Raw genomic sequence first — 24,643 nt, forward strand, 5'->3', positions numbered from 1 at the left:
CATTTATGTCAAAAAATCAAAAAGAAAACTGAGGAATGAAAAGGTGATTGGGGAAAGTTTGTGTTATGAATAGAAAAGTGTAAAGTTTAAATGTTTAGTGTAAAAAGGACTTACACAAGTCTTTAAAATAGTCAAATGACATGAAGAAATAATTAATAGAAGAATAAATAAAATATATTTACAGACTTGAGAAAACAATCAGTAAGCCAAAAAATTCAAAGAAAAGAAGTACCATTTTTGCTTATTATATTTGTCATAATTCAGTCAAAAATTGGAACACAAAGAATGCAGAGAAAGGAGTACTCTCACAGAACCCTAAGGTGGGATGTCAATCATTAACAGCCCATTAATAGTTTTGTAAACTATTTTTGCAACATGTTTCACGAGCCTGAAAAATGTGCCACCCAGCAACTCCACTTCTTAAAATTCACTGGAAAGACATGGGAAAAATCTACACATATATGGTTTATTTACAACGATCTTTATTGCATTATTATTTATAAAATTAAAAATATTTAGAAAGCTCTAATTATCCCAAATGGAAGAAGATTATATATAAGCATGGCAGTTGCTTCTGCTATAATATTAATCATGTGAATGTTTGTAAAAATTGGATAATAACAGTGTGGAGAACATTCACGTTTTAAGATTATGTGAAAAATGATCATCTTAACAACATAAAATAAATGCACAGAGAAAAGGACGGCGAGAATTTGTGTGAAGTGTTCTTTCAAGAAGGGATTTGAAAATTTTTCTTTATATTTTACACATTTACTGTAATGACACGAACAATTTTTCAGTTGGAGCAAAATATGGACGAGAGTGTAAAAAATAAAAATAAAGACAGATCACAGCTAACAACAACAACAGCAACGAAAAGAAGCCGAAATCACCTACCAGAGACAAAGATCTAAGCCCAGATGTGTAGTACTGGACAAATCTCTTAATCTTTGCCTAGCTCCCTTTTCTAGAATATTGTTTGCCCTCTCAGGCCACACACAGATTCTGCCCACTTGCTGTGATGTTCTCCATGTTGAGGCCAGTCCCCGTGAGTGCGTTTCTTCCAAGGCAGGGTCAGGATTGGTCCCTGAAGCCCAGTGACTTGACTGAGGTCCTGATCTGCCTAGTCTTGCCGGAAATTTTTGTTGTTGGGGAAGAATTTGTAGTCCTACACTGCTCTTGTTGGCTTTCCTCCTAGAAGCCAAGTGTTTGCTGGCAATTTTGATGTTCCTAACTCTGGATTGAATCTGCTTGGATGCATATGCCCACATGTCAAGTCACCCTATAGGGACTGCTGGTTACTCCCTCTCTGCAGTTGGCCTTATGGCAGAGCTGCAGGTCTGGGTCTTTATTTTCCTGCATCTGCTTGGAAGGGTAAGCGTCCATTATGTCTTGAATGTGAGTCTTTCAAATTTAAAATGGATAAATCTAGGGAAGATGGCATGTTGGAAGGTCTGAGCCTCTACTCTGGGGAAAGACTTTTTATGGGCTGGAACATCTTCCCCATCCAAGGAGTCTCCACCAAGCCTCCTTCATGTCCCTGCTCCTCAGGCTGTAGATAAAAGGGTTCAGCATGGGGGTGACCATTGTGTACACCACAGATGCCACCATTCCAGTGTCCGCCGAGTAGCAGGATGAGGGCTGAAAATATACCAGAAAGACAGTTCCATAGAAGAGAGTGACCACTGTCAGGTGAGAGCCACAGGTAGAGAAGACTTTGTGCTTGCCCCCAGCAGAGGGGATCCTGAGGATGGTGTGGATGATGTGGGCATAAGAGAGCAGGACACAGGTGAGAGGGACCACCCCCGAGAGGGCTGCTTCTGCAAACATCATGAACTGAAAGATGTGCGTGTCTGAGCAGGCACGTTTGAGGAGTGGGAGAAGATCACAGAAGAAGTGTGGAATGGAATGGGAGGCACAGAAGGAGAAGTGAGACATGAGGAGAGAGAGCAAGAAGGCCAGGAGGTGGGAGCAGAGCCAGGATGCAGTGACCAGCAGCAGGCAGCGCTGGGGACACATGATGGCGGTGTAGTGGAGAGGAAGGCAGATGGCCACGTAGCAGTCATAGGCCATGACAGCCAGCAGGAAGTCATCCAGCAGGGCCAACGCCATGAAGAAGTACATCTGCACGAGGCACCCAGTGTGGGAGATGGTGTAGTGCTGTGTGTGGAGGTTGACCAGCACCTTGGGGACGATGGTGCAGGAGAAGCAGGTGTCGACGAAGGACAGGTTGGCCAGGAAGAAGTACGTGGGGGTGTGGAGGCGGGGGTCAGAGCCGATGGCCAGGACGATGAGCAGGTTCCCCAGCAAGGTGACCAGGTACCCGGCCAGAAAGAGCACGAACAGGAGGGGCTGCTGCTCTGGGTGTTGAGAGAAGCCCAGGAGCAGGAAGTCAGAGATGCTGGTTCGGTTTCTGATTTCCTTCTGAAGCAGAGAAATTATTCTTAGTTAAATAAATATAAGATCTGAATACTACAGTCCAAGGACTTTGGTCTGTTTCTTTCTTACAGAGGCCCCTGAAATTCATTAGTAGCTGTGATGGCAGGTGTGCTAACATGAAAATAGGAAGAATGTGACTATGATATTCAGGCCTCATCTTGGGATGTAGTTTATTTTCTAGATTCCTGCGCCATGTGTGCCTGGATGAAGCTGAACTGCTTTTCACTTGGAATGAATCTGTCCAAGATTTAACACCTTTTTTAAAAATACATCTTTATTGGAATGTAATCGCTTTACAATGTTGTGTTAATTTCTGCTCTACAACAAAGTGAATTAGCTATATGTATACGTATATCCCTATATCTCCTCCCTCTTGAGCTGCCTCCCACCCTCCCTATCCCACCCCTCTAGGTTGTCACAAAGCACCGAGCTGATCTCCCTGTGCTCTGCAGCAGCTTCCCACTAGCTATTTTTTTACATTCGGTAGTGGATATATGTCAATGCTACGCTCTCACCTTTTTACAATCTAGAACATTTGTTCAGTCTTACTGCTTTATTATGGGTTCTTTGGGGTCATGCATGTACCAGGATTTAGCGGGCAATACAGGGTGCTCTTTGTGTGAGTTTGTTGAGAGGTGGAAGAGTCTCTAGGTGTGCAGGGAATGCTCTACCTCTTTGTGTTTGTAGACCACGTGGATGGATCAACGTGGATATGGACACTTTCACTGAAAAGCACTTTGTTGGAAAAGGGAGTGTTGATTTCATTATTGTCAACACCTCACTGTCAGCAGCATCTGTTTTAACGTCCCAGGATTTGGGGTTTGAGACTGGTTGGAAATCCTTTCTCTGTCCATTCTCTGGAGTGTGTTCTTAAGCTAGTTTCTGAAGCCCCCGAGTCTCTGTTTTCTAGTTTGTACATTGTGTGCTTGCTTCATGGAGTCACTGAAGTTCTTGCAGAGATAACTGAAAGGGAGGGCAGGCTTCAGTTAAGGGAGAGATTGTTACTATCACTGCCAGTAGGAGTTGGTGATACGTGAGTCTGGGGCCCAGGGTGCATGTGTGGCATCAGACAACATGCTTTATAGCTCTGCTTCTCACATGCCTTTTTTTGCTTTGGTAAGGGCCCTCTTTGTGTCTGCTGTCTTTGTGGTTAGATGCAGATAATACTGCTTCCTGATAGGTTCATTGAGGGGACAAATGCTGGAGCAGTCGAATTTCTTCATGAACCGTGAAAGCACGAAGCTGCTTTGATACATAGTGTGTAATCGACATAAGGGATTCCAGTTTCCGTCTGACGTCGTGGAGGAATATATGCAGTGAACCATCAGTGGCAGCATGTGCTAATGTCACCCTGGTTTAGCATCATGATTCAAACTATAATATCCTTTCTGGAGTCTGGCAGAATTTCCCCACTCTTTAGTCTCTGCGTGACCTTAGAAAGTCACTTTACCTTTCCCGCCTTCGGTTTTCACATCCAATTTAAATGAGTCATAATAGAGTTTACCGTATAGGGTGGTGGTGAGGATTAAATTAGATAATGGTTGTAAACTATTGAGACCAAGGCCAGCACATAGTAAGTGCTCAATAAGTATTAGCCATTGTTGGTGCTGTTGTTAATACATGAAGGTGCTTCATCCCATGTCTTGGTCTGTCCGTGCCTGATAGGGGGTGGGCTTGTGATGTGTGAGGTGTGAGATGAGTCACCATCATCGTCACGGCCATCACTACCCTTGGGTGGTTGTAACTCTACTCAGAACTACCACTGACCAAGCATCTGTTTCGGCATAGGGAAACCAAGTATAAATTGGTCAAATAACTTAATTCTGCAAAGCCCAAGCATCGTTACCTGTACAATGGGACCAAATCAATCTGTTTTTTTTTTTTATTATTATTTTATTTTATTTTATTTTATTTTTTTAATTTTTTATTTTTTATTTTTTTATTTTTTTTATTTTTTTGGGGGGTACACCAGGTTCAATCAACTGTTTTTATACACATATCCCCATATTCCCTCCCTTCCTTGACGCCCCCCCCTCGAGTCCCCCCCACCCTCCCTGCCCCAGTCCTCTAAGGCATCTTCCATCCTCGAGTTGGACTCCCTTTGTTATACAACAACTTCCCACTGACTATTTTACAGTTGGTTAAATCAATCTGTTTTAAGCAGCGATTCACTGATTCTAATTTTTTAAATGAAGAAAGGATGTGAACAGGCTTGGTGAACTGTGATTGGTGTTAGCAGAGCAGAGCGCTGGTATTGGCTTAGGGAGGTGGCTGAGAGTGATTCTGGGAATGCTGCCTGTCCAAGTGGAACTGATCTTAAAACTGATGCTGCAATGTTGAGGTGGATGGTGAGAATGAAATGATGTGCCCTTTGTTAATCAAGTGCTCTTCCATTTACAGAGTTCTCCTATGCACTGGTTTGGTTGCTGCATAGGTGCTATGTCCTGGGCACTGATGGGGCTGAGGAAGGGTGGTCTGAGTCTCTCTGCAAAATGACCTCAGGCTGGGCCATCAGGGACTTAGTGAACACCTGAGCTGGCACCCCCGTGGAGATTAGAAGAGCTGGGAAATGAGTGGCAGAGAGGGATGTAGAAAAGAGAAGGGAAAAAGGAAGAAGGGAGATGCTCTAATGGGCTGTGTGTGTGTGTGTGTGTGTGTGTGTGAGTGTGCACACCCGTACTTGCCTGTGCACACATAGACTATAGTCTCCCTCCCCATCCCTGTGCCTTAGGGGTTACCTGGAGGTGCTGGCCAACCTCGGTCCCTGACACCGTCACCGAGGAGGTCGGGTGCCCTGCTCCTCTGCCTCCCCAGGGGGCCATGACTGGAGGCACAGAGCCCTTCCTTGTTTGCGGCAGCAGCACAGACTGAGGACTCAGGAGGAACTGCTGACTATTTACATGCAGTGTCTCCTGGGACCCCTCCCAACTTCCTAGTTAAAGGCAAGATGAGGCAACTCTAGACGGTGGCCCCCTGAGTCCCGGCAGTATCTGTGAGGCCCTCTTTCAGAGAGATGAGGGCTGGGGTGCATGGGAGCCCTCCTCCTGGTCTGTTTCCTCCTGCGTGAAGTGCAGGTTGCATTTACCATCTCCAGCCTGTCCCTGTCATGGATACACATTTTCTAATTAGAGCCTAGTCCTTGTGGGTGAAGCATGGTAGGTTCCAGAAAATCAGTAAAGAAAAAAAATAGATTGAAAGTCTCAGTTGTTGCCTTCAAATGTCATCGTCAAGAGGGAACATTCTTGTCTGTGACCCCGGGGAGCAGATACATGATTGATATGGAGAATCTACAGAAGGGCAAGCTACTGGTATCCATTATCTATTGGTTTATTTATTTATGTATTTATGTATTTATTTATTTATGTATTTATTTATTTATTATCTATCTTTGGTGTAAATCTTCCATATAAAAGGGTATAAGATAGAAAACATCTATGTGCTTTTTAGGCAGTGATAGATGATAATAGATTACAACAATAGTAGATTAGAATAATGCTGTTTTTTAAAAGATTTATTTTATTATTTATTTTTGGCTATATTGGGTCCTCGTTGTTGCACACGGGCTTTCTCTAATTGCAGAGAGTGGGGGCTACAATTTGTTGTGGTTTGAGAGCTTCTCATTGGTTTGTCTTCTCTTGTTGCAGAGCATGGGCTCTAGGTGCGCAGGCTTCAGTAGTTGTGGCACACGGGCTTAGTTGCTCCTCGACATGTGGGATCTTCCCGGCCCAGGGCTCAAACCTGTGTCCCCTGCATTGGCAGGTGGATTCTTAACCACTGTGCCACCAGGGAAGCCCTAGAATGATAAATTTATAACATTAGAATCCCCTCTTTGGTTCTTTCTCTAATCACCTTTCTTTTCCTCTTCCATTAGAGGAAACCACTGTTGTGAATATTCCTGTAGTTTTCTGTATAAGTTTACCACATATGCATATCCGACTAAACTTTGTATTGTCTGGATATGCATGTTTTGTCCTTTATGTGATAGGAATTATATTTTTAGTGTTCTTTGTAAACTTGCTGATTACATTCTTGAGGTCCATTTGTTCTGATCCATGGAGCTGTAGGGCATCCTGGTTCATGCTTTCTGGTCCAGCCAGCAATCCCCCATCATCAACACTCATCACCAGCTATCTTGTTGTGTCTTTCAGAATTTTTGGATTCGAAATGGTATATTGTGTCATCTATGACTCTCCCAGCAGGTTCTACCACAGCTCCCTGTTAACCAATCATACAACATTTCTGCAACAGAATGAATGTACATCCATATCAAGTAGGACTAGTACATCCTTGAAGTATCATCATTCAGTTCAGATTGGGTTTTTGTTGCTGAGTTTGCTGCAACTCTTGGGAAAAACTTTCTATTGCCAGAGATTTTTGGATGTCAGAGCTGTAGTTATCACGGTGAGCATTGAATGGTATCTCTTAGGTATGTTTAGAATTATGTATTAAAATCGGCGAAGTATAAGATACATATAGAAAACTACACAAAGCATAAGTGCATTGTCCAAGGAATTATTATGGAGTGAACACCTGTGATCCCTTCCCACGTCAAGAAGTAGAACATTGTCTGAGGTTCTCGTCCTGTCCTCTGCCCATCACTACCCTTCTCTCCTTCTCTAAACCAATAATCACTCTCCCTTTCCTAACATTTTATTTTAATTTTGCCTGTTTTGGAACTTTATATAAATAAATCACATACTCTGTATTCTTTTTAGTCTAATTTCTTTTTCTGAACATTTCAGATTTGTGAGATTCATCTAGATTGTTGTATGTAGCTGTAGTTTGTTCATTTTCATTGTTCTAAGGTGCTCCATTGTATGTGAACATTAGGTATTATTCAGCCAATTTATTGTTGAACAAATAGTCAGATTTTGGCCATTAGAAGTAATGATGTAATGATCATTCATTCTTACATGTATTTCTTCTTTTTTTTGGTAAAAAATATAATATGAAATTTACCACATTAAGCATTTAAAAATTAAAAAAATTTTTATTGAAATATAGTTGATTTATCAAGTTGTGTTACACATTAACCATTTTTAAGTGTAGATTTCAGTAGTGTTAAGTATACATAGTTGTGCATCAGATCTGCGGAATTTTTTCATCCGCAAAGCTGGAACTCTGTTCTCATTGTACAGCTCCCCATTTGTCCTTCCCTCTGCTCCTGGTAACTGCCATTCTATGAGAGAGAGTCAAAAATTATCTGCACTCTGCCTGTAGAATTTATTTTAATTAATTTTAGAAAAGACAAATACATCATTTTTCGACATAATCTGCTTGCTTTTCAACACAATTTGCCCACCTGTCAACAAGCTTTCATATTCCCTCATCAAGAAATGTTTTAGGCTGAGCTGCCAGCCAGCCACGCAAGCACTGCTGTCTTCATGTCTTCATCAGAAGTGAATTTGGCCCCTTGTTGATGGCTAACACTTATAGACCTTCCTTGAATTTTTCTATCCGTTCATACACACTTCTTCGCGACAAACGCTCTCCATGATGTGCTCAAAGTCTTTGATAAATAACGACACCAGGTACACCCTCAGACCACAAAAAACGGATCACTACACGCTACTCTTCTTTCGTGCAAATCACAAGTGGGGCACCCATTTTTGCTCGCACCGCAGTTACAGATGAACTGTTGTAACATGTTCACACCTGCACAGCAGCGACTGGGGAGACAGTAGCCTTGAGTGGAAAGCACTAATACAGTGTGGGCAACAGAAGTTTTAATATAACCAGAGTGCGGATAATTTTTGACTCACCCTCGTGCTTTCTGCTTCCGTGAATCTGACTACTTTAGATATCTCAGTTATGCAGATTCCTACGGTATTAGTTTTCTTGTTACTGGCTTGTTTCTTTAGTATGTGTCCTCAAGATTCATCTGTATTGCAGCATGCGATAGGATTTCCTTCCTTTCAAGGCTGAATAAGAGCCCCTTGTATGCACACACCACATTTTGCTTATCCATCTATCCATGATGGACATTCAGGTTTGAACATGTTTCTTAGTATACATATGTGCTCTTTTCTGTTGGCTATATATTCATGAGTGGAATTGCTGGGTTCTAGGGTGCTCATATCTTTAATTTTAGTTTATAATACCAAACTGACTCCAAATAGGGTCTACCAAATTATATTTCCGCCAGCAATATATGAAAGTTCCCATTGTGTCACGTCCTCTCCAACCTTAGTGCTGTTGGTCTTTTTCATTTTAGCAACACTGGGGATGTGTGCAGTGATATCTTCTGGTAGTTTGAATTTGTATTTCTGTGACTAATGAGATTACGCACCGTGCAGTTTTGTTTTTAAACTTTTTTATTTTGAGATGATATACATTCACATGCAATTATAAGAGAGATACCATGTGCTTTCCTTTACTCCTGTTCCTTCCCCCTGCCCCCCACTCCCTACCAGTGGTAAGAGCACTTAACATGAGATATACCCACTTAACAAATTTTCAGTGCACAATACACTATTGTTAACTGGTGCTTTGTCGTACAGAAGATCCCTAGAACTTATTCATCTTGTGTAACTGAAACTTTATACCCATTGAGTAACAACTATTCATTTCCTCCACTCCGCAACCACTGGCGACCACCATTCTACTTTCTGCTTCTGTGAATTTGAGTCCTTTAGATATGTCATGTAAGTGGAATCATGTAGTATTTGTCCTTTCATGACTGGTTTGTTTCATTTAGCAGATTGTTCTCTGGGTTCATGTGTGCTGTCGCATAAGGCAGTATTTCTTTCTTTTTCAGTGCAGAATAATATTCTACTGTACATGTATATCACATTTTCTTTATCCTTTTATCTGTCAATGGATATTTAGGTTGTTTCCAGTTCTTCATCATTGTGAATAATGCTGCAATGAACATGGGAGTGCAGGAAACTTTTTGAGATCCTGATTTTTAATTCTTTTAGATACATACCCAGAAATACATATTTTTAGTTATTTTCTTTCTATTTTTGAAAGTGATTACTTATTATTGTTATTATTATTTTGTTTCCATTTGGTGGTATTTTTCTTGATTAGTTTCATTAGATGGATATAAATGTTATTGACATTTTCAAAGGATAATCTTTTGGCTTTTTTGACCCTCTCTATTGTCTTTTGTTTCTATTTCAGTATTTTTTGTCTATCTTTCTCTTACCCCCCTTGCAGTGATTTTGGTATTCTTTCCTAACTTTTCTTCGTGATGAACCCTTAGCTTATACTTTGTAGCTTTTACTCTTAAAGCTTGTATGTCTGTATATTTCCCCTAAATAATGCTTCAGTTGCAACCCACATATTCCTATATGCATCTTATTGTTTTTGTTCAAAAAATATTTTTAAAAACCCACTACTTAAAAAATATTTGACTTCTATATTATTTCTAAATGGGTTCCTTAACTCCTAATTATACAGGGAGTTTTCGAGTTGCTTTTTTGTTATCCGTGTTTTTTGGTATGTATGATTTCAGTCCTTTGAAATTTATTGAGATTTGCTTTGTGGCTCAGTGAGTGGTCAAGTTTTCAAAATGTTCCTTGTGTGCTTGAAGAGAATGTTCTCCACAAGTACTGGATGCAGTGTTTTGTATATGTGCATTAGGTTAATATTGCTAATTGTGTTTTCAAATCTTCTCTATATTTACTGATTTTTTTTCTTTCCAATTATTTGAAGAAGTATATTAAAATATTCCATTAAGAGTGTGTTTTTGTCTAGTTCTCTTTATTGTTCTGTCAATTTTAAATATCTATTTATGGCAATTCTTTCACTCAAAAATTTTAGAACTGTTATATCTTCCTGGTAAATGAACGATTTCTTGCTTGTAACACGGACCTTTATAGCTGTAGTAATACTCTTTGTCTTAAAGTCTAGTTTTTTGATAATGATGTAGCTACACCTATCTTTCTATCAACTTTCTTTCAACTTTCTATTTTCTGTATCTATTTTCTACTTTCTATTCTCAATCTTTATGAATTTTAAAGTTTTCAAGTAAATGTTTTATTGAAGCATTTTTGAAGTATACAGAAACATGCACAAGATAATAAATATACAGCTTGGTGCATTTTTTTCCAAATGAACACACCACTTCGCTAGCACTTAGGGCATGAAACAAAACATGAAGAGCAGCCCAGAAAGTCTCTTTAGGTACCCTTTAAATGAACAATCTTCTCCCTCCTCCCCAAACAATCCCACTTTTGACTCTATTAATTAGTTTTGCCTGTTTTTGAACTTTAAACAAATGGAATCTCCCAGTGTGTACTTTTTGTGTGTGTCAGACTTCTTTTACCCAATAGTACGTGGGATGCAGCCACGTATTTACATTTAACAGGAGCTGATTCATCTGCACTGCTATGAAGATGGTATTGATGAATCTCCTAGAATGCACTTGTTGATTTTACTGTTGATGGACATTTGAGTTGTTTCCAGCTTTTGGCTATAACAAAGAGCACTGCTGTGAACATTTCTATGCCTGTCTTTTGGATCCTTCTTGGATATATCATTGCAAATGAAGGATACTGCGTATTTCATCTTTAGTAGATACCGTGAGATAATTCTACCATTGTACGAGTTTACCCTCTCACCAGCAGTGTCTGAAAGCTACTGCTGCTCCATATGAGGCCATTACTTGTTATTTTGTCTGTCTTTTTCATTGAAATCATTCTAGTAGGTGTTTGCTGGTATCACATTGGGGCTTTAATGTTTATTTTCCTGATGACTGATCATGTTGAGAACCTTGCAACGTTTATTGACTCCTAATTTATTTGAGTGACCTATTTATTTTAACTTTTGCCCAGTATTCTTTGAGTTGTGCTTCTTATGCATGTAGATTTGATGAGTGGGGAGGCAGCACAGGCAGCAAAATGAGGTGAACTTTGAGTTAAGAAAGACCTATTTGCAATTTTTTGTGTTCAGCTAAGGTCTCTCGTGCCTGGAGTTCTCCATGACCTTGACAGCTAGCCTGGGTTGGCTGCGTAGTTACCATCCTTAGAGTCATTGCACTGCTATGTTTTGGTAATTCTGGTTGAAATTAGAGAACTACTTGGGGTGGAGCTTTGAATACCTCCCATGATGGATTCTGCATTTTCTTCCTAGGTGGGTCTGCTTTAATATCTGCTGTCCTTGGTGACCAGGAATGAGAATATTCACCACTGATCTTGTTTTTGCCACAGTATCTGAGATATTTGGATGCTTCTGTTGACTATAAACATGCACAACCTAAAAGTTAAGTATTTTGTTTATTTGGTGGACTTTCTGAGGACTTCAAGCCCGGGACACAGGACTCTCAGGTCACTCTGAGAAACTGCTCCAAAGAGGTAAGGGAGAAGCCAGGATATATACAGGAGTTTTCCCAACAAAGACCAGGTAGTTGGAATATCAAAAGATTATTGATTAAAGAAAACCAGATATCTCAAGTTAAGGAATGTAGTGCTTTTCTATGTATGGGAAAATGCAAGAATCTGGGCTCGCTGAAATCACTTCTTTGATATGCACCTCAGTTATCTGGGGCCAGCATCCTGTGTTTTCTCATCCTGGGTCTCCTCAAGGTGCACGGTTGGGGGTGGCTGTGGCAAGTTGTTCTTTTCAGGGAGGACATTGAAATGAGTCTATTAAAGAGACTTCCAAAGTGTTCCTGCCTTCTTAATGTACTCTACAGTAAGTCCCCTACATACGAATGAGTTCCATTGCCAAAGCGCGTTGGTTAAGTCCAGTTTGTTCGTTAAGTCCAACAAAGTTAGCCTAGGTACCCAACTAACACAATCAGCTGTATAGTACCATAGTAATAGTTTTATATACTTTTCACACAAATAATACATAAAGACAAACAAAAAATAAAAGAAAACATTTTTAATCTTACAGTGCAGTACCTTGAAAAGTACAATAGTGCAGTACAAGAGCTGGCATACAGGGGCTGGCATCGAGCGAACAGGCAAGAAGGGCTACTGACTGGAGGAGGCAGAGGAGGTGGGAGATGGGAGGGCTGAAGGATCGCCAACAACTTGCAGTTTCACTCACACCTGACATTAATGGCACAGGTTCTGGTTCCTTGCTGGAACCAGATGCACGTTCACATCTTTCAAAATTTGCAACTTGAAGGTTCGTATGCAGGGGACTTACTGTATTTGAATGTCTCTATAGCTTTAACACACGTTAATGAAAAGAGACAGAGTAAAGGCTAGATCCCTTCCAAATGATCCCTGCGAGCATCGGGACCAGATACAGGTAGGGGAGGGGGTCTTAGCTGGCCTGGAAAAGGGGAATGAACCAAGGAGAGGAAAAACTGAGTAAAGACTCAGCAGTGGAAGGTACCTGGTACAGATGAGAGAATGACAGCTCAGAGACACTCAGCATTTCTCTGTGTTAATAACTATGTAAAACCAAAACAGGAAGAACCCCTTGCAGAAAGTTAGAGGAATGTGTTGAGAAAGAATCCCTGGAACTATTAGATTTCTTTCCAAAACAACATATTTCATTAAAAAATAATGCACCATGAGAAAATGAAAAGAAATGGGTGATTTTCATGCACGCTCTGCCCAGAGATTTTTCTCATCTTATCAGCAGCAGCAGCAGAGGCCACAAGGAGGGAAAACTTTTGATAGGCTAATATACAAATTGAATGGTTCTCTACATAAGATATCACAAAGTTGAAAGGTGGAGAATTAACTAGGAATATCAGAGAAACAAATTGGACAAGGATATAATATTTTTAATATACCCCAAGATGATGAATTCAGCATTACGCTCTGTGGACACAGTTTGATTCTCCTAAGGGGCACTTGCTGCTGCCGTCCCCTGCCTCAGCCCTCCCTGGTGCCAGCCTGCAGTGAGCGGCACCTTCTCTCCCAGGAAACACTTCCTGCCCATTTTCCCTTCTTCTGGGGCTGAGAGAACTTTAATGGGGGACATGGGGAACACATCCTGTTCAATTCTCTACCCAGCTTTCTCTTTACCACTCACGCCACAGCTATTTTTAAAAACATTTATTTATTGATCTATCTACTTACTTATTTATTTATTTGGCTGTGTTGGGTATTAGTTGCAGTGTGCGGGCTCTTTGTTGCCACAGCTGGCGTCTCTCTAGTTGTAGCGTGCGGGCTCCCTAGTTGTGGTGCGTGCAGGCTTAGTTGCCCATCCGCATGTGGGATCTTAGTTCCCTGACCAAGGATTGAACCCGCCTCCCCTGCATTAGAAGGCAGATTCTTAACTACTGGACCACTAGGGAAGCTTGCCAAATCTATTTTTAAAATAATTCTTTACCTTCCTTCCAAAATAAGCTTCCTTTTCTCAGAGTTTTCCTCAGGAAAAGAGCATTCATATAGTACAATGTTCCCTCAGTATTGGGAGACAAAAAGGAAGACAGAAGTCAAATGGAAGCAACTCACATTACAAATTAAGTAAAAAATATGTGTATGTGTGTATCTATATATACACACATATATATACATACATACATATATATACATACATATATGTGTATAAAATTGCACCTACAGCATTTTTTAATCAAAGCAAAAGCCAGACTGTTTAAAGACAGAAAATTCATGATGTAACATATAAAGAACAATTGTCTTCAAATGGAGGGATGGTAGGTATATTCTTCTTTTTTCCTAGTTCTTGAGGTTTTGCCTTCTTATTATAATGCACATATATTATTCTGCAGTGGGGAGAAAACAAAATAAACTAGAGATCTACAACCAAAGAATGAAGGACTTGTCCCACTAACTAATAAATACTCACTGTTAGAGTCTTAGATCTAATTCCAATTGTGGGACTACAGTCCCAATTGTAGTCTCCAGATCTATTAGTGCCTAGTTTCCTCTCCTAGGATTATTCTCTCTCTTTTAGTCCCAGCAATAGTGTGTCTTCTTTGTTCAGCTTTCTCCTGAGGAGGACAGTCCCTGTGAGTGGGTGCTCCCAAAGCTGGTCTTGGAAATGGTCCCTGAAACTGAGAGCACTTGACCCTCCAGGTCTTGTCAGCATTTCTGACGAGTTGAGTGGGGCCTGTTAGTCATACACTGAGCTGCTAAGTGGGCTTCCTCCTAGAACCTGAGTTCTGGGAGATGTCGTTCTTTGGGTTTTTCCTACTCTCTGGGGTGAAGCTACTTGGAAACTTAAACCCACTAATCACATTTTACTTGACCAAGGTGGCCTTAATGCTTCTCTCAGCTTGATTAAACGTTCCACAGGCTTCTTCTTCCTTGACCTTGGTTTTCTGAATGTTACTTTAGAAAACTTGTAATTACAAATCCTTTCTTTGAGCTGTAAATCTTCTAAAAAGCCTCTTGCGAGTTTACAACTCAGCAAAGTCCCATCTCAATAGATGGGATGTGTCTATTTGAAATAGAGTGAACAGGGAAGGTAGCCCCCATCTGCCCATCTTAGGGGGAGGGGAGAAGCCTAACTCTGGTGGCTGAGGCTTTCTTGGTTCCAAGTTGCAAAACTGCCTCCTGTCACAAAGATATGAGAAGGTTATTTCTTCTTTAGGTAAAGCCTCTTAACAGACACAAATGGCCTGAGCTTTTCCAATCACCTCAGCACGAAAAATCCTCCTACCTACCCTTTATCTCAACAGACGGGAGTTCAGACTGAGTTCTACTTTCTACCCCCACGGAAATAGTTTGGAATAAGCCTTTCTTGTCCGTTTCACTTTGTCTGGTGCTTGTTTTGCCTTGACACCTGCAGAAATTGCTGGTGACTCCCTGTCTCCAAGCCGCAGTGCGGTCCTTGGCCCGTTGGTCCTCTTCCAGTCCTGCCGAGTCAGGCATCCTTCCTGTGTTAAACTGGCTTGTGGTGCTGTTTCCATCCTTCCCCAAATTTGAGCTTTTTAAAATTGTAATACAGAAGTCCAATGAGGAAGGTATTTCGAAAAGCCTGGTCTTCTCCTCTGACGAAGAACTCTTTATGGGGTGGGACATCTTCCCCAGTCGAGGAGTCTCCACAAAGCCTCCTTCATGTCCCTGCTCCTCAGGCTGTAGATAAAAGGGTTCAGCATGGGGGTGACCATCGTGTACACCACAGATGCCACCATTCCAGTGTCTGCCGAGTAGGAGGATGAGGGCTGGAAATATACCAGAAACACAGTTCCGTAGAAGAGAGTGACCACTGTCAGGTGAGAGCCACAGGTAGAGAAGACTTTGTGCTTGCCCCCAGCAGAGGGGATCCTGAGGATGGTGTGGATGATGTGGGCATAAGAGAGCAGGACACAGGTGAGAGGGACCACCCCCGAGAGGGCTGCTTCTGCAAACATCATGATCTGAAAGATGTGCGTGTCTGAGCAGGCACGTTTGAGGAGTGGGAGAAGATCACAGAAGAAGTGTGGGATGGAATGGGAGGCACAGAAGGAGAAGTGAGACATGAGGAGAGAGAGCGAGAAGGCCAGGAGGTGGGAGCAGAGCCAGGATGCAGTGACCAGCAGCAGGCAGCGCTGGGGACACATGACGGTGGAGTAGTGGAGAGGAAGGCAGATGGCCACGTAGCGGTCATAGGCCATGACAGCCAGCAGGAAGTCATCCAGCAGGGCCAACGCCATGAAGAAGTACATCTGCACGAGGCACCCAGTGTGGGAGATGGTGTAGTGCTGTGTGTGGAGGTTGACCAGCACCTTGGGGACGATGGTGCAGGAGAAGCAGGTGTCGACGAAGGACAGGTTGGCCAGGAAGAAGTACATGGGGGTGTGGAGGTGGGGGTCAGAGCCGATGGCCAGGACGATGAGCAGGTTCCCCAGCATGGTGACCAGGTACCCGGTCAGGAAGAGCACGAACAGGAGGGGCTGCTGCTCTGGGTGTTGAGAGAAACCCAGGAGCAGGAAGTCAGAGATGCTGGTTCGGTTTCTGATTTCCTTCTGAAGCAGAGAAATTAGAGCAGAATCTTACTTAAATGAAGATTGGCTCTCAATATTACAGAGTCCAAGGACTATGGTCTGTTATTCTCTATGTCTTGAAGAAGTCACTGAGATTCAGTAGTAGGTGTAACTTCTGGTTTGCAAATCTGTACAAATATGAGGACTGTGGACTCTGATAAGGAGGAATCAGAGTAGAGCTGTAGTTTGGGTTCTAGACTCCTGTAATGCGACAAGTTTTCCCCATGGATGGTCTTAATGAGACTGAATTGGGATTCACATGGAAGAATCTCTTCAAATTTAATTCTCTTTTTAAAAAACTAAAGCGCAGCCATTTTTGTTTGTTTGTAACTTAAGTTTTATTTTATATTAGAGTATAGTTGATTTACAATGTTGTGTTAGTTTCAGGTGTAAAGCAAAATGATTGCATCACACATATGCATATATCCATTCTTTTTCAGATTCTTTTCCCATACAGGTCATCCATACTCAGAATATTGAGTAGAGTTCCCTGTGCTATACAGTAGGTCCTTGTTGATGATCTCTTCTATATATAGTAGTGTGTTTATGTTATTCCCAAACTCCCAGTTTACGACAACTATTTTAAATTTCCTTATCTTATTGTGGAGCTCATTTTGGGGCCATGCATATACTAAGATTTATTGGGCAAAACAAGGAGCTCTGTGTGCCCGTGTGTAAGTGTTGAATGCATATTGAGGGAGATGAAAGAAGGACTAGTTTCTTCAAGAGAGGAGCCAGCTGAGACTAAGGGGTCTCTAGCTGTGCTGAGAGTACTCTGGCCCCCTTTGCTTCGAACCATTCCCGTGAGTTAGTGTGGCTATGAGAACCCTGCAAACTGGAAAGCATCTTTTCATTAAAGACACATCATTTTCATTCTCATCATCCACCTGCCCATCAACATTTTATGTTTTAATATCTGAGCTTTGGCATCTGGACATGGGATGGGAATCTTTTCTCTTTTCCTTATGCTCAGTCTGCCTTTGGTCAATTACTTAACACTGAATCTCTGTTTCCTGTTTTGTACCATGTGTAACTACTTCATTGACTCATTGAAGTTGTTACTGAGATAATGTATGTGGAAGGACAAGCTGCTACCAAGGGCAGTGATGTTACTGTCATTGTTAGTAGCAGGTGAGGAAATGTGAGCCTGGAACACAGCACATAGTGAACAAGCCCTGTGGGACGTGCTTTACTGCTCTGCTCCTCACATGCCTTTTAATCTTTGGGAAATTATCTCTCCTATTGAGCCTTGCTTTTCTTGTATAAGATGTAGATAATAACCCTACCTGATAGGACTGCTGAAGAGGCCAGATGCTGGGATTCATTGCAGTTTCTTCACGAATCATGACGAGCAATCAAGATGTGAAATTCGAATGAGCTGTGTGATGATGTGGAGGAAGAAGGCCACAGTCAGCCAGTGGCAGCAGGTGCCAATGTCATGTTTGTTTAGGGTCGTGAATAAAAAGATAATATACTTCTGGAGTCTGATAGAATTTTCCCACTCTTTACTCTTGATGAGGTCTCAAGAAAGTCACAAACTTTTTCAGCTGCAGTTTCTTCATTGACTTAAATGGGATAATGATAGAATTTACTATATAGAGTGGTTACGAGTATTAAATTCGATAATAATTGTATAACATTTAGATCAAGGCTGACACGTAGTAAGTGCTCAATAAATATGACCTGTTATTGTTATTACTGTTTTTAATAAAATGAGGGTGCATGGTTATTGCTGAGTCCTGGTCACTGCCTGCATCTTGGGCTTGTAGATTGTGAGATGTCAATATAAAAAGACATCATCACCAGTATCATCAGCACACCAATACTACCTCTGACTCTACTCAGAACTGTCAATGGCAAAGCTTTTGTTTTGGCATCTGGGAACCAAGTGTAAACTGGGTCAAATAACTTACTCATGAGCTCTCTAGTTATTAATTGTATAATGGGAATGGATAATTCTATCTTAAATGATTCAGCTTGCACAAATTTTAACGAAAAGAAAGCATGTGAATGAGTTGGATAACTGTAATGGAAGCAGAGGAGTGAATTACTGACATGGACTTGGTGTGGTGGCTGGGAGTGATTCTGGGAACCAGGCCTGTTCCAGGGGACGATGGTGAATTACGCTCTGTAATGGCACAGGGGCTGTGTCCCAGCCACAGATGGGGCTGGGGGAAGGGTGCTCTGAGACCCATTCTCCACAATGCCTTCAGTCTGCACCTTCAGGGATGTGATGAATCCCAGAACTAGGGCCCTCATGGTGATCAGAAGGTCCAGAAAATAACTGGCAGCCAGGGATGTAGATAAAAAGGCAAAAGTGAAAAGGGAGAGGCCCTACGGGCTGTGTGTGTGTGTGTGTGTGAGTGTGAGTGGATGAGTGTACACACTTGGCCTTAGGTAGACTCTCTCTTCCCATCGCTATGCCTCTGTTCTCACCTGGGGGTGCTGGCCAACCTCAGTCTGTGACACTTCCAGGAAGGAGGTTGGGTTCGCTATCCTGTTGTTTCCCCAAGAAGACATGGCTGGAGTCGCAGAGCCCTTCCCTGTGTGTAGGAACAGCACAGACTGAAGACTCAGGTCATGAGTGATGTCTCAGGCACAGGAGCCTGGAGGAGCTGCTGCCTTTTCACAGGCAGTGTCTCCTGGGACCCATTCCCACACCTTCTAGTTAGAGACAGGTTGGGGCAATTGTCCAAGCAGCCAGCTGTCCCCTCTGGACAGTGGTCCCCGGTGTCCCAGCAGCATCAGTGATAATTCCATTCAGATGGACCAAGCTGGGCTGCATGGCAGCACCCCTGGTTTCTCCCTTGGGTGAGGTGCAGCTTGGATCTGTCCTCCCTGCCTTAACCCTGAACTGGTCCATCTGTGTCCTGGAGTCCACACTTTCTAATTAGAGCCCTGTCCCCTTGGGTGTAATAGAGTATGTCCCAGAAAATGAGTAAAAATAAAGATAGGATAGATCCGAGGTCATAATCATTGCCTTCAAATGTCACGCAGAAGACTGAACATGCTTGTTTTCTATGACCCCAGAGAACAGGGACATGTCTGAAACTCCTTTTGTGTATCCTGTTAAGCATTACTCTTCCCTCCTTCTCGAAGTAAAATAATCCCTACCATCTTTCTAACATTTCACTTTAGTTTTGCCTGTTTTTGAACTTTAGATAAATGCCCTCATATGTTTTGTATCCTTTTTTCTGGCTCTTTTGTTCAATCTTTTACTTTTGTGAGATCCTCTAGGGAGCTCTAGGTAGTGGTAGTTTGTTCATTTCCACTGCTGTGAGTTGCTCCGTTGTATGACGATAACACCCATGCATTTCTTTCCACCTAAAAGTGGAATTGCTGGGTCCTAGGATGTCCTTATCTTTAATTTTAGTACACAATATCAAACACACTTCAAAAGAGATTTGCACTAATTTGCATCTCTACCAGCAATATGTGAGGATTCTGGTAGTAACACGTCCTTGATAACACTTGGTGGTGTCAGGCTTTTTCATTGTAGTCACTTGGTGTGTGTGGGGGCCATCTCCTGGTGGTTTGATTTTACATTTCAGTGATTAATAATGAGATGAAATACATTTAAAACTTATTAGCATTTTTATTTTCTATTTTCAAAACTGCTTGTTTAAATATTTGTTCATTTTCCCATTTAGTTATTGGCTATATTCTAATTTATTTATAGAACTATTTAAATATTCTAGATATCAGTTCTTTGTGCATTATATATATATAACAAATATTTTCTCTTTGTGTTTTGTCTTTGACCCTTCTGACAGTCTTATTTGCTAAATAAATATTTTTAATTTTAATTGATTGAATCCATCAATACTTTCCCTTTTTCCTTAATGTTTTACTTGTGTCTGGTTTAAGAAGTTCATTATTCCCTGAGTTCAGGAATTTTATAATTTTCCTCTTCACCATGAGTTCTTTAGTCCACTTGGAATCAATATTTGTGTATGTTGTGAAGTGAAGGTAGGGGTGTCCATTTTTTACTTGCTTTTACATCAAGATATATTAATAATTCAAATGTTTCACATAGACTCTTTTGAGTTACCACCATCATTTTGCTAAGCGGACTTTCTTACGAGTGGATATTTAATTATATCAAATGTTTTTTCTTGAATTTATTGAGACATTATCCTTAATCATATGATTTTTATCCTTTGTTCTATAAATATGGTGACTTACTTTGAATTTTGAATATTAAATTAACCTTGCATTCCTGGGAAAATTCAACTTGGTAATGTACTTCATATTGACTTCTGGGTTACTGTGATTATATTGCTAATATTTTACTTTGGATTGGTACAGTCATGAATGAGATCAGCCTGTTACCTTACTCATTTGCAATGTTCTCAGCTTTTGGTATCAAAGTTGTGCTAATCTTATGCAGGGAATTGGCGAGTGTTCTGTTATTTTCTGTTCTTGGAAAGAGTTTTGCAAGCTAGAAATTATTTCTTTCTTGAATTGTTTCTAAGACTGACTGTTGCAGTCATCTGGGCTGAAATTTCTTTTCAGGAAAGGTTTTTGGCTGCTGACAACTTCCTCAATAGTTGTAGGTCTTTCAGGTTTCTCTTTCTTAGTAAATTAATTTTGGTGAGTTATATATTTTTTAGAAATTTATCTGATCTAAAATCTAAAATTTATTTGTGTAACATTATTCATAATATCTTCTATTTTAACAACAGAGCTAATGTCATTCTTTTCATTCTTGTTATTGATTATTGGTACTTTCCCCACATGACCATTTTCATCAGAGGAACGTAAATGATTTTTTCAAAAAATAATCTTTTAGCTTTGTTGGTCTTCTTTACCTTCTATTTTTTCTGTTTTGCTCTCATATTTTTTATTTTCTTTCTTTTATCTTGCTGGATTGATTTTGCTGTTCTTTTTATACCTTTCTCAGAGGGATTTTTAGCTTATTTTTGCAGGATTTTCTTTTCTAACATTTGTATCAAGATTATAAATTTCCTGTAAATAATGCTTATACTGGTTCTCCTTCAGAAAAAAAATATTTTCTAATAGCTATTGTAATTTCTTCTTTTACTTCTAGAATATTGGTAGCTGAGTTTCTCAAGTCCCAAATATCTGAGGATTTCTGTTTATAATTTTATTATGATTTTAGCTTAATTGTATGTGATGTGTATGATTTCAACCCTTTGACATTTGATGAGAGTTGCTTTATGGCTCAGTAAATGAACAAGTTTTGCAATTTTTCCTTGATTTCTTGCAAAGGATGTATTCTCTGCAAGTGCTGAGTGCAGTGTTCTATATATATCCATTAAATTAATATTGTTATTTTGTTTTGGGAATCTTCAGTCTGTCTGATTGTACTCTCACTCTTTGTTATATTTGATCCTAGCTTTCAAAATTTCACTGGATATATGTTTGTGTGTGTGTGTGTGTGTGTGTTTTAATTAATTACGATCTTAGTCCTAAGGGATCTACACATATTATGACATTTTAAAAATTCTTTTATTCTATTTTTTCTTCTATTTTTATATTTAGACTTTTTACATATTTCTATTTCTAGCTAAGTTTTTTTGTAGTGCTAACTTTATCTCTCCTACCTTCTTTCCTTCTTTATCTTTTATACATTTCTATTTTTTTACTCTCTTTTCTTTTTCTTTTCATATTTCCAGTCACACTGTGCTCTTCTCTTGCCCTGTCTTCTATCCTTTTTTAGTTTATTTTATCTTGATATACTTATAAGCAATACTATCAGTCTGCTCTGTTTCCTTGCTTTATTCTCCAGAAGACACACTGCTTTGGTTTTCATTATTAGGTTTTGTCTTTATCTTAGTTCTAAGTATAATTGTCTGATTTCGTTCTGAGATCTTCAGTCTGTCTGGTGGCACTCTTGCTCTTTATTATGTTTGATCCAAGCTTTCAAAATCTCCCTGGATTTGTGTTTGTGTGTGTGTGGTGTTTTTTTTTTGTTTTTTGTTTTGAATTTCTGTTGGTTTTCTCTCTCTCTTTTTTTTTAATGAAGAATAGCTGTTTGTATAAACACTGTTATAAAGAACAAAACAAACTCAGAAAAAAGTGATCAGGGTCTTCTCACAGATAAGACAACTAATGCCCTAGTATCTCAAAATTCTTTACAAAAGGAGATAGCTTAATAAATTCTAGCTCAGGGGTTTTTGTTTTTGTTTTTTGTATGTTACTTTTTTTTTCTTTTTCTTTTCATCTGCTTCCCTTTTAAGCTTAACTTCTTCAGCTGTAAGAGCTCCCAGTTTCTTATTCTTTGCTTTCTTAACCTCTTCCTTGATGGCGGCCACATCAATTTTAGTTTCAGTAGAAGCTTCTTTAGGTTTCACAACTGGTTTTTCTTTAGGTGGACTGAAAGCTTTGTTTCTTTCCTCTTGTCTCTTACTAAGAGCTGCTGCTTGTTTAGCCTTTATTGCTTCCATTTTCTGTCTCTTCTTTTGACTTGCCTTCAAAAAGTATTCACCACTAGCCAATTCTTTGTCAATCTGACCTCCTGGCTGTGGTGGTGGGAATGGTGTATACGCCTTCTTAACAGTTTTCTTCTTCGGTTCCTTGCGTTTATTCACATTTTTGTGCTTGAACTGTGGCAAAAATCTTTCCCAACTTTGTGATCTTAACTCAAAATGTTTCACCAACTCTCATTTAATCATTAAGGTTTTAATGTTATAAATTGGATGAATATTCTTCACAGTGTCTAGGACTACTTTTCGAACTTCTTTTAAGCCACTAAAAGGTCCAATGGCTGAAACCACGTTTTCCTGAACCATAATGTAACAGTTTGTTAGGAGTTCCAATGCCTTCAACGTAGATCCTTTGGGACCAATAAGCCACTGTCTTCTTTTTACAAATCTTTCCTTACTTCTTACTAAAGAATCTATTTTAATGATGTCACATGCAACATCATCCTGAAGAATTCGTACTGTCTATTCAAATGAAACACTCCTTGCTAATAGTTTTATTAGGTCTCTGGCCCTAATGATGATATATGGATCAAATGTCTTCTTCGTTGTACAGAGTCATGCTGCCTTTGATCAGGTCCAGGGTTGCATTAACATGATGTTCATTCAAGGCTTTCTGTACCAATGGCCAGCACTCTTTCAAGTAAGCCTCTCTATATTTTGGAAACAAAGTTGCAAAACTGCTCTCCTCCAAGAGTCCTCTGGGATTGGCCTCTTTGGAAAAAGCTGGCTCCCTTCAACCATCAGGAACAGTGAGGAGTTCTGATTCATCTTGGTTCTCTGGCTTAGGCTTCTGGCTACGAAATTCACTTTTCCCAGATGCTGTAGCAGGCCTGTCTGGCTTGGAGGACACCATCTTCTGGTTTTCTCTTTGATTGTCTGATTGCACACTGGGGTTCTTCTGTCAGGTCTTTCTAGTGCCTTATGTTCTATGGGATTCAGTGTTTGTGTGTCTTATACATGTATGTGTTTCCTTGATTTAGTATTTGTTTGACTCAACACTCTGCCATTAGTCTGGGGCTTGGACAGTCTTCTTTAAACCCCTTTATTGCTGGGACAAGCAACCTCTGAAGTCTGGACTACTCCATTAGAAGTCAGGTAGGAGGCTCTGGGGAGGGAGCACTGAATCCAGGATGCTAGACTACTAGGCAGTCCTCAGACATAGGGAAAATTAACTGCAGAGAACTCTCACGGAGCCCTGTATCAGAGCCTAAGACCGGCTTCGTCCGACGGTCTGCAACTGCCAGTGCTGGACATCTCACACCAAACTGCAAACAAGACAGGAACACAAACCCTCCCATCAGCACACAGACTACCTAAAGCCATATTAACCTCACAGATACCCTAAAACACAGCTCCTGACATGGTCCTGCTCATCAAAGAGAAAAGACACAGAGCTACACACTGGAAAGCAGACACCAGACCCCCCCATCAGGAAGCCTGCTCAAGACACTGGACAAACCCCACCACAGGGGGCAGAGGGCAGAAACAAGAGGAATTACTACTAGGCAGCATAGGGAAGGAGAAAGAAAATCCTATAAATTAAACAAAATGAGAAAACAAAGGAACACAATGCAGACAAAGGAGCAGGAAAAAACCCCACAAGACCAAATAAATGAAGAGGAATTAGGAAAATTGCCTGAAAAAGAATTCAGAGTAATGATAGTAAAGATGACCCAAAATCTTGACAACAAAATAGAGAAAATACAAAAAACAGTTAATAAGGACTCAGAAGAACTAAAGAGCAAACAAATAGTAATGGACAACAAAATAAACAAAATAAAAAATTCTCTAGATTGTATAAACAGCAGAATAACTGAGGCAGAAGAATGAATAAGTGAGTTGGAAGATAGAATGGGGGAAATAACTGCCACAGAGCAGGAAGGGAAAAAAAGAATAAAAAGAATGGAAGACA

General features: G+C 40.5%; 2 protein-coding genes and 1 pseudogene across 2 annotated transcripts; all 3 read right to left on the reverse strand.

The window, feature by feature from the left end:
• Nucleotides 1-1,482: 1,482 nt before the first annotated feature.
• On the reverse strand, nt 1,483-15,188 carry LOC130844266 (olfactory receptor 1361-like). The gene is made up of 3 exons (XM_057720585.1): nt 14,981-15,188; nt 5,178-5,371; nt 1,483-2,424 (listed from the first exon to the last, which is right to left on the reverse strand). The coding sequence occupies exons 1-3, from the start codon at nt 15,186-15,188 to the stop codon at nt 1,483-1,485; spliced, it is 1,344 nt and encodes a 447-aa protein (XP_057576568.1).
• Nucleotides 15,189-15,322: 134 nt separating this feature from the next.
• Nucleotides 15,323-17,628, reverse strand: LOC130844267 (olfactory receptor 1361-like). Its single transcript, XM_057720586.1, has 2 exons — nt 17,569-17,628; nt 15,323-16,264 (listed from the first exon to the last, which is right to left on the reverse strand). The coding sequence occupies exons 1-2, from the start codon at nt 17,626-17,628 to the stop codon at nt 15,323-15,325; spliced, it is 1,002 nt and encodes a 333-aa protein (XP_057576569.1).
• A 4,824-nt stretch (nt 17,629-22,452) lies between these two features.
• Nucleotides 22,453-23,584, reverse strand: LOC130846569 (KRR1 small subunit processome component homolog; annotated as a pseudogene).
• Between the last annotated feature and the right edge of the window lie 1,059 nt (nt 23,585-24,643).

Source organism: Hippopotamus amphibius, chromosome 2 (genome assembly GCF_030028045.1).
Source record: "Hippopotamus amphibius kiboko isolate mHipAmp2 chromosome 2, mHipAmp2.hap2, whole genome shotgun sequence".
Classification (NCBI taxonomy): domain Eukaryota; kingdom Metazoa; phylum Chordata; class Mammalia; order Artiodactyla; family Hippopotamidae; genus Hippopotamus; species Hippopotamus amphibius.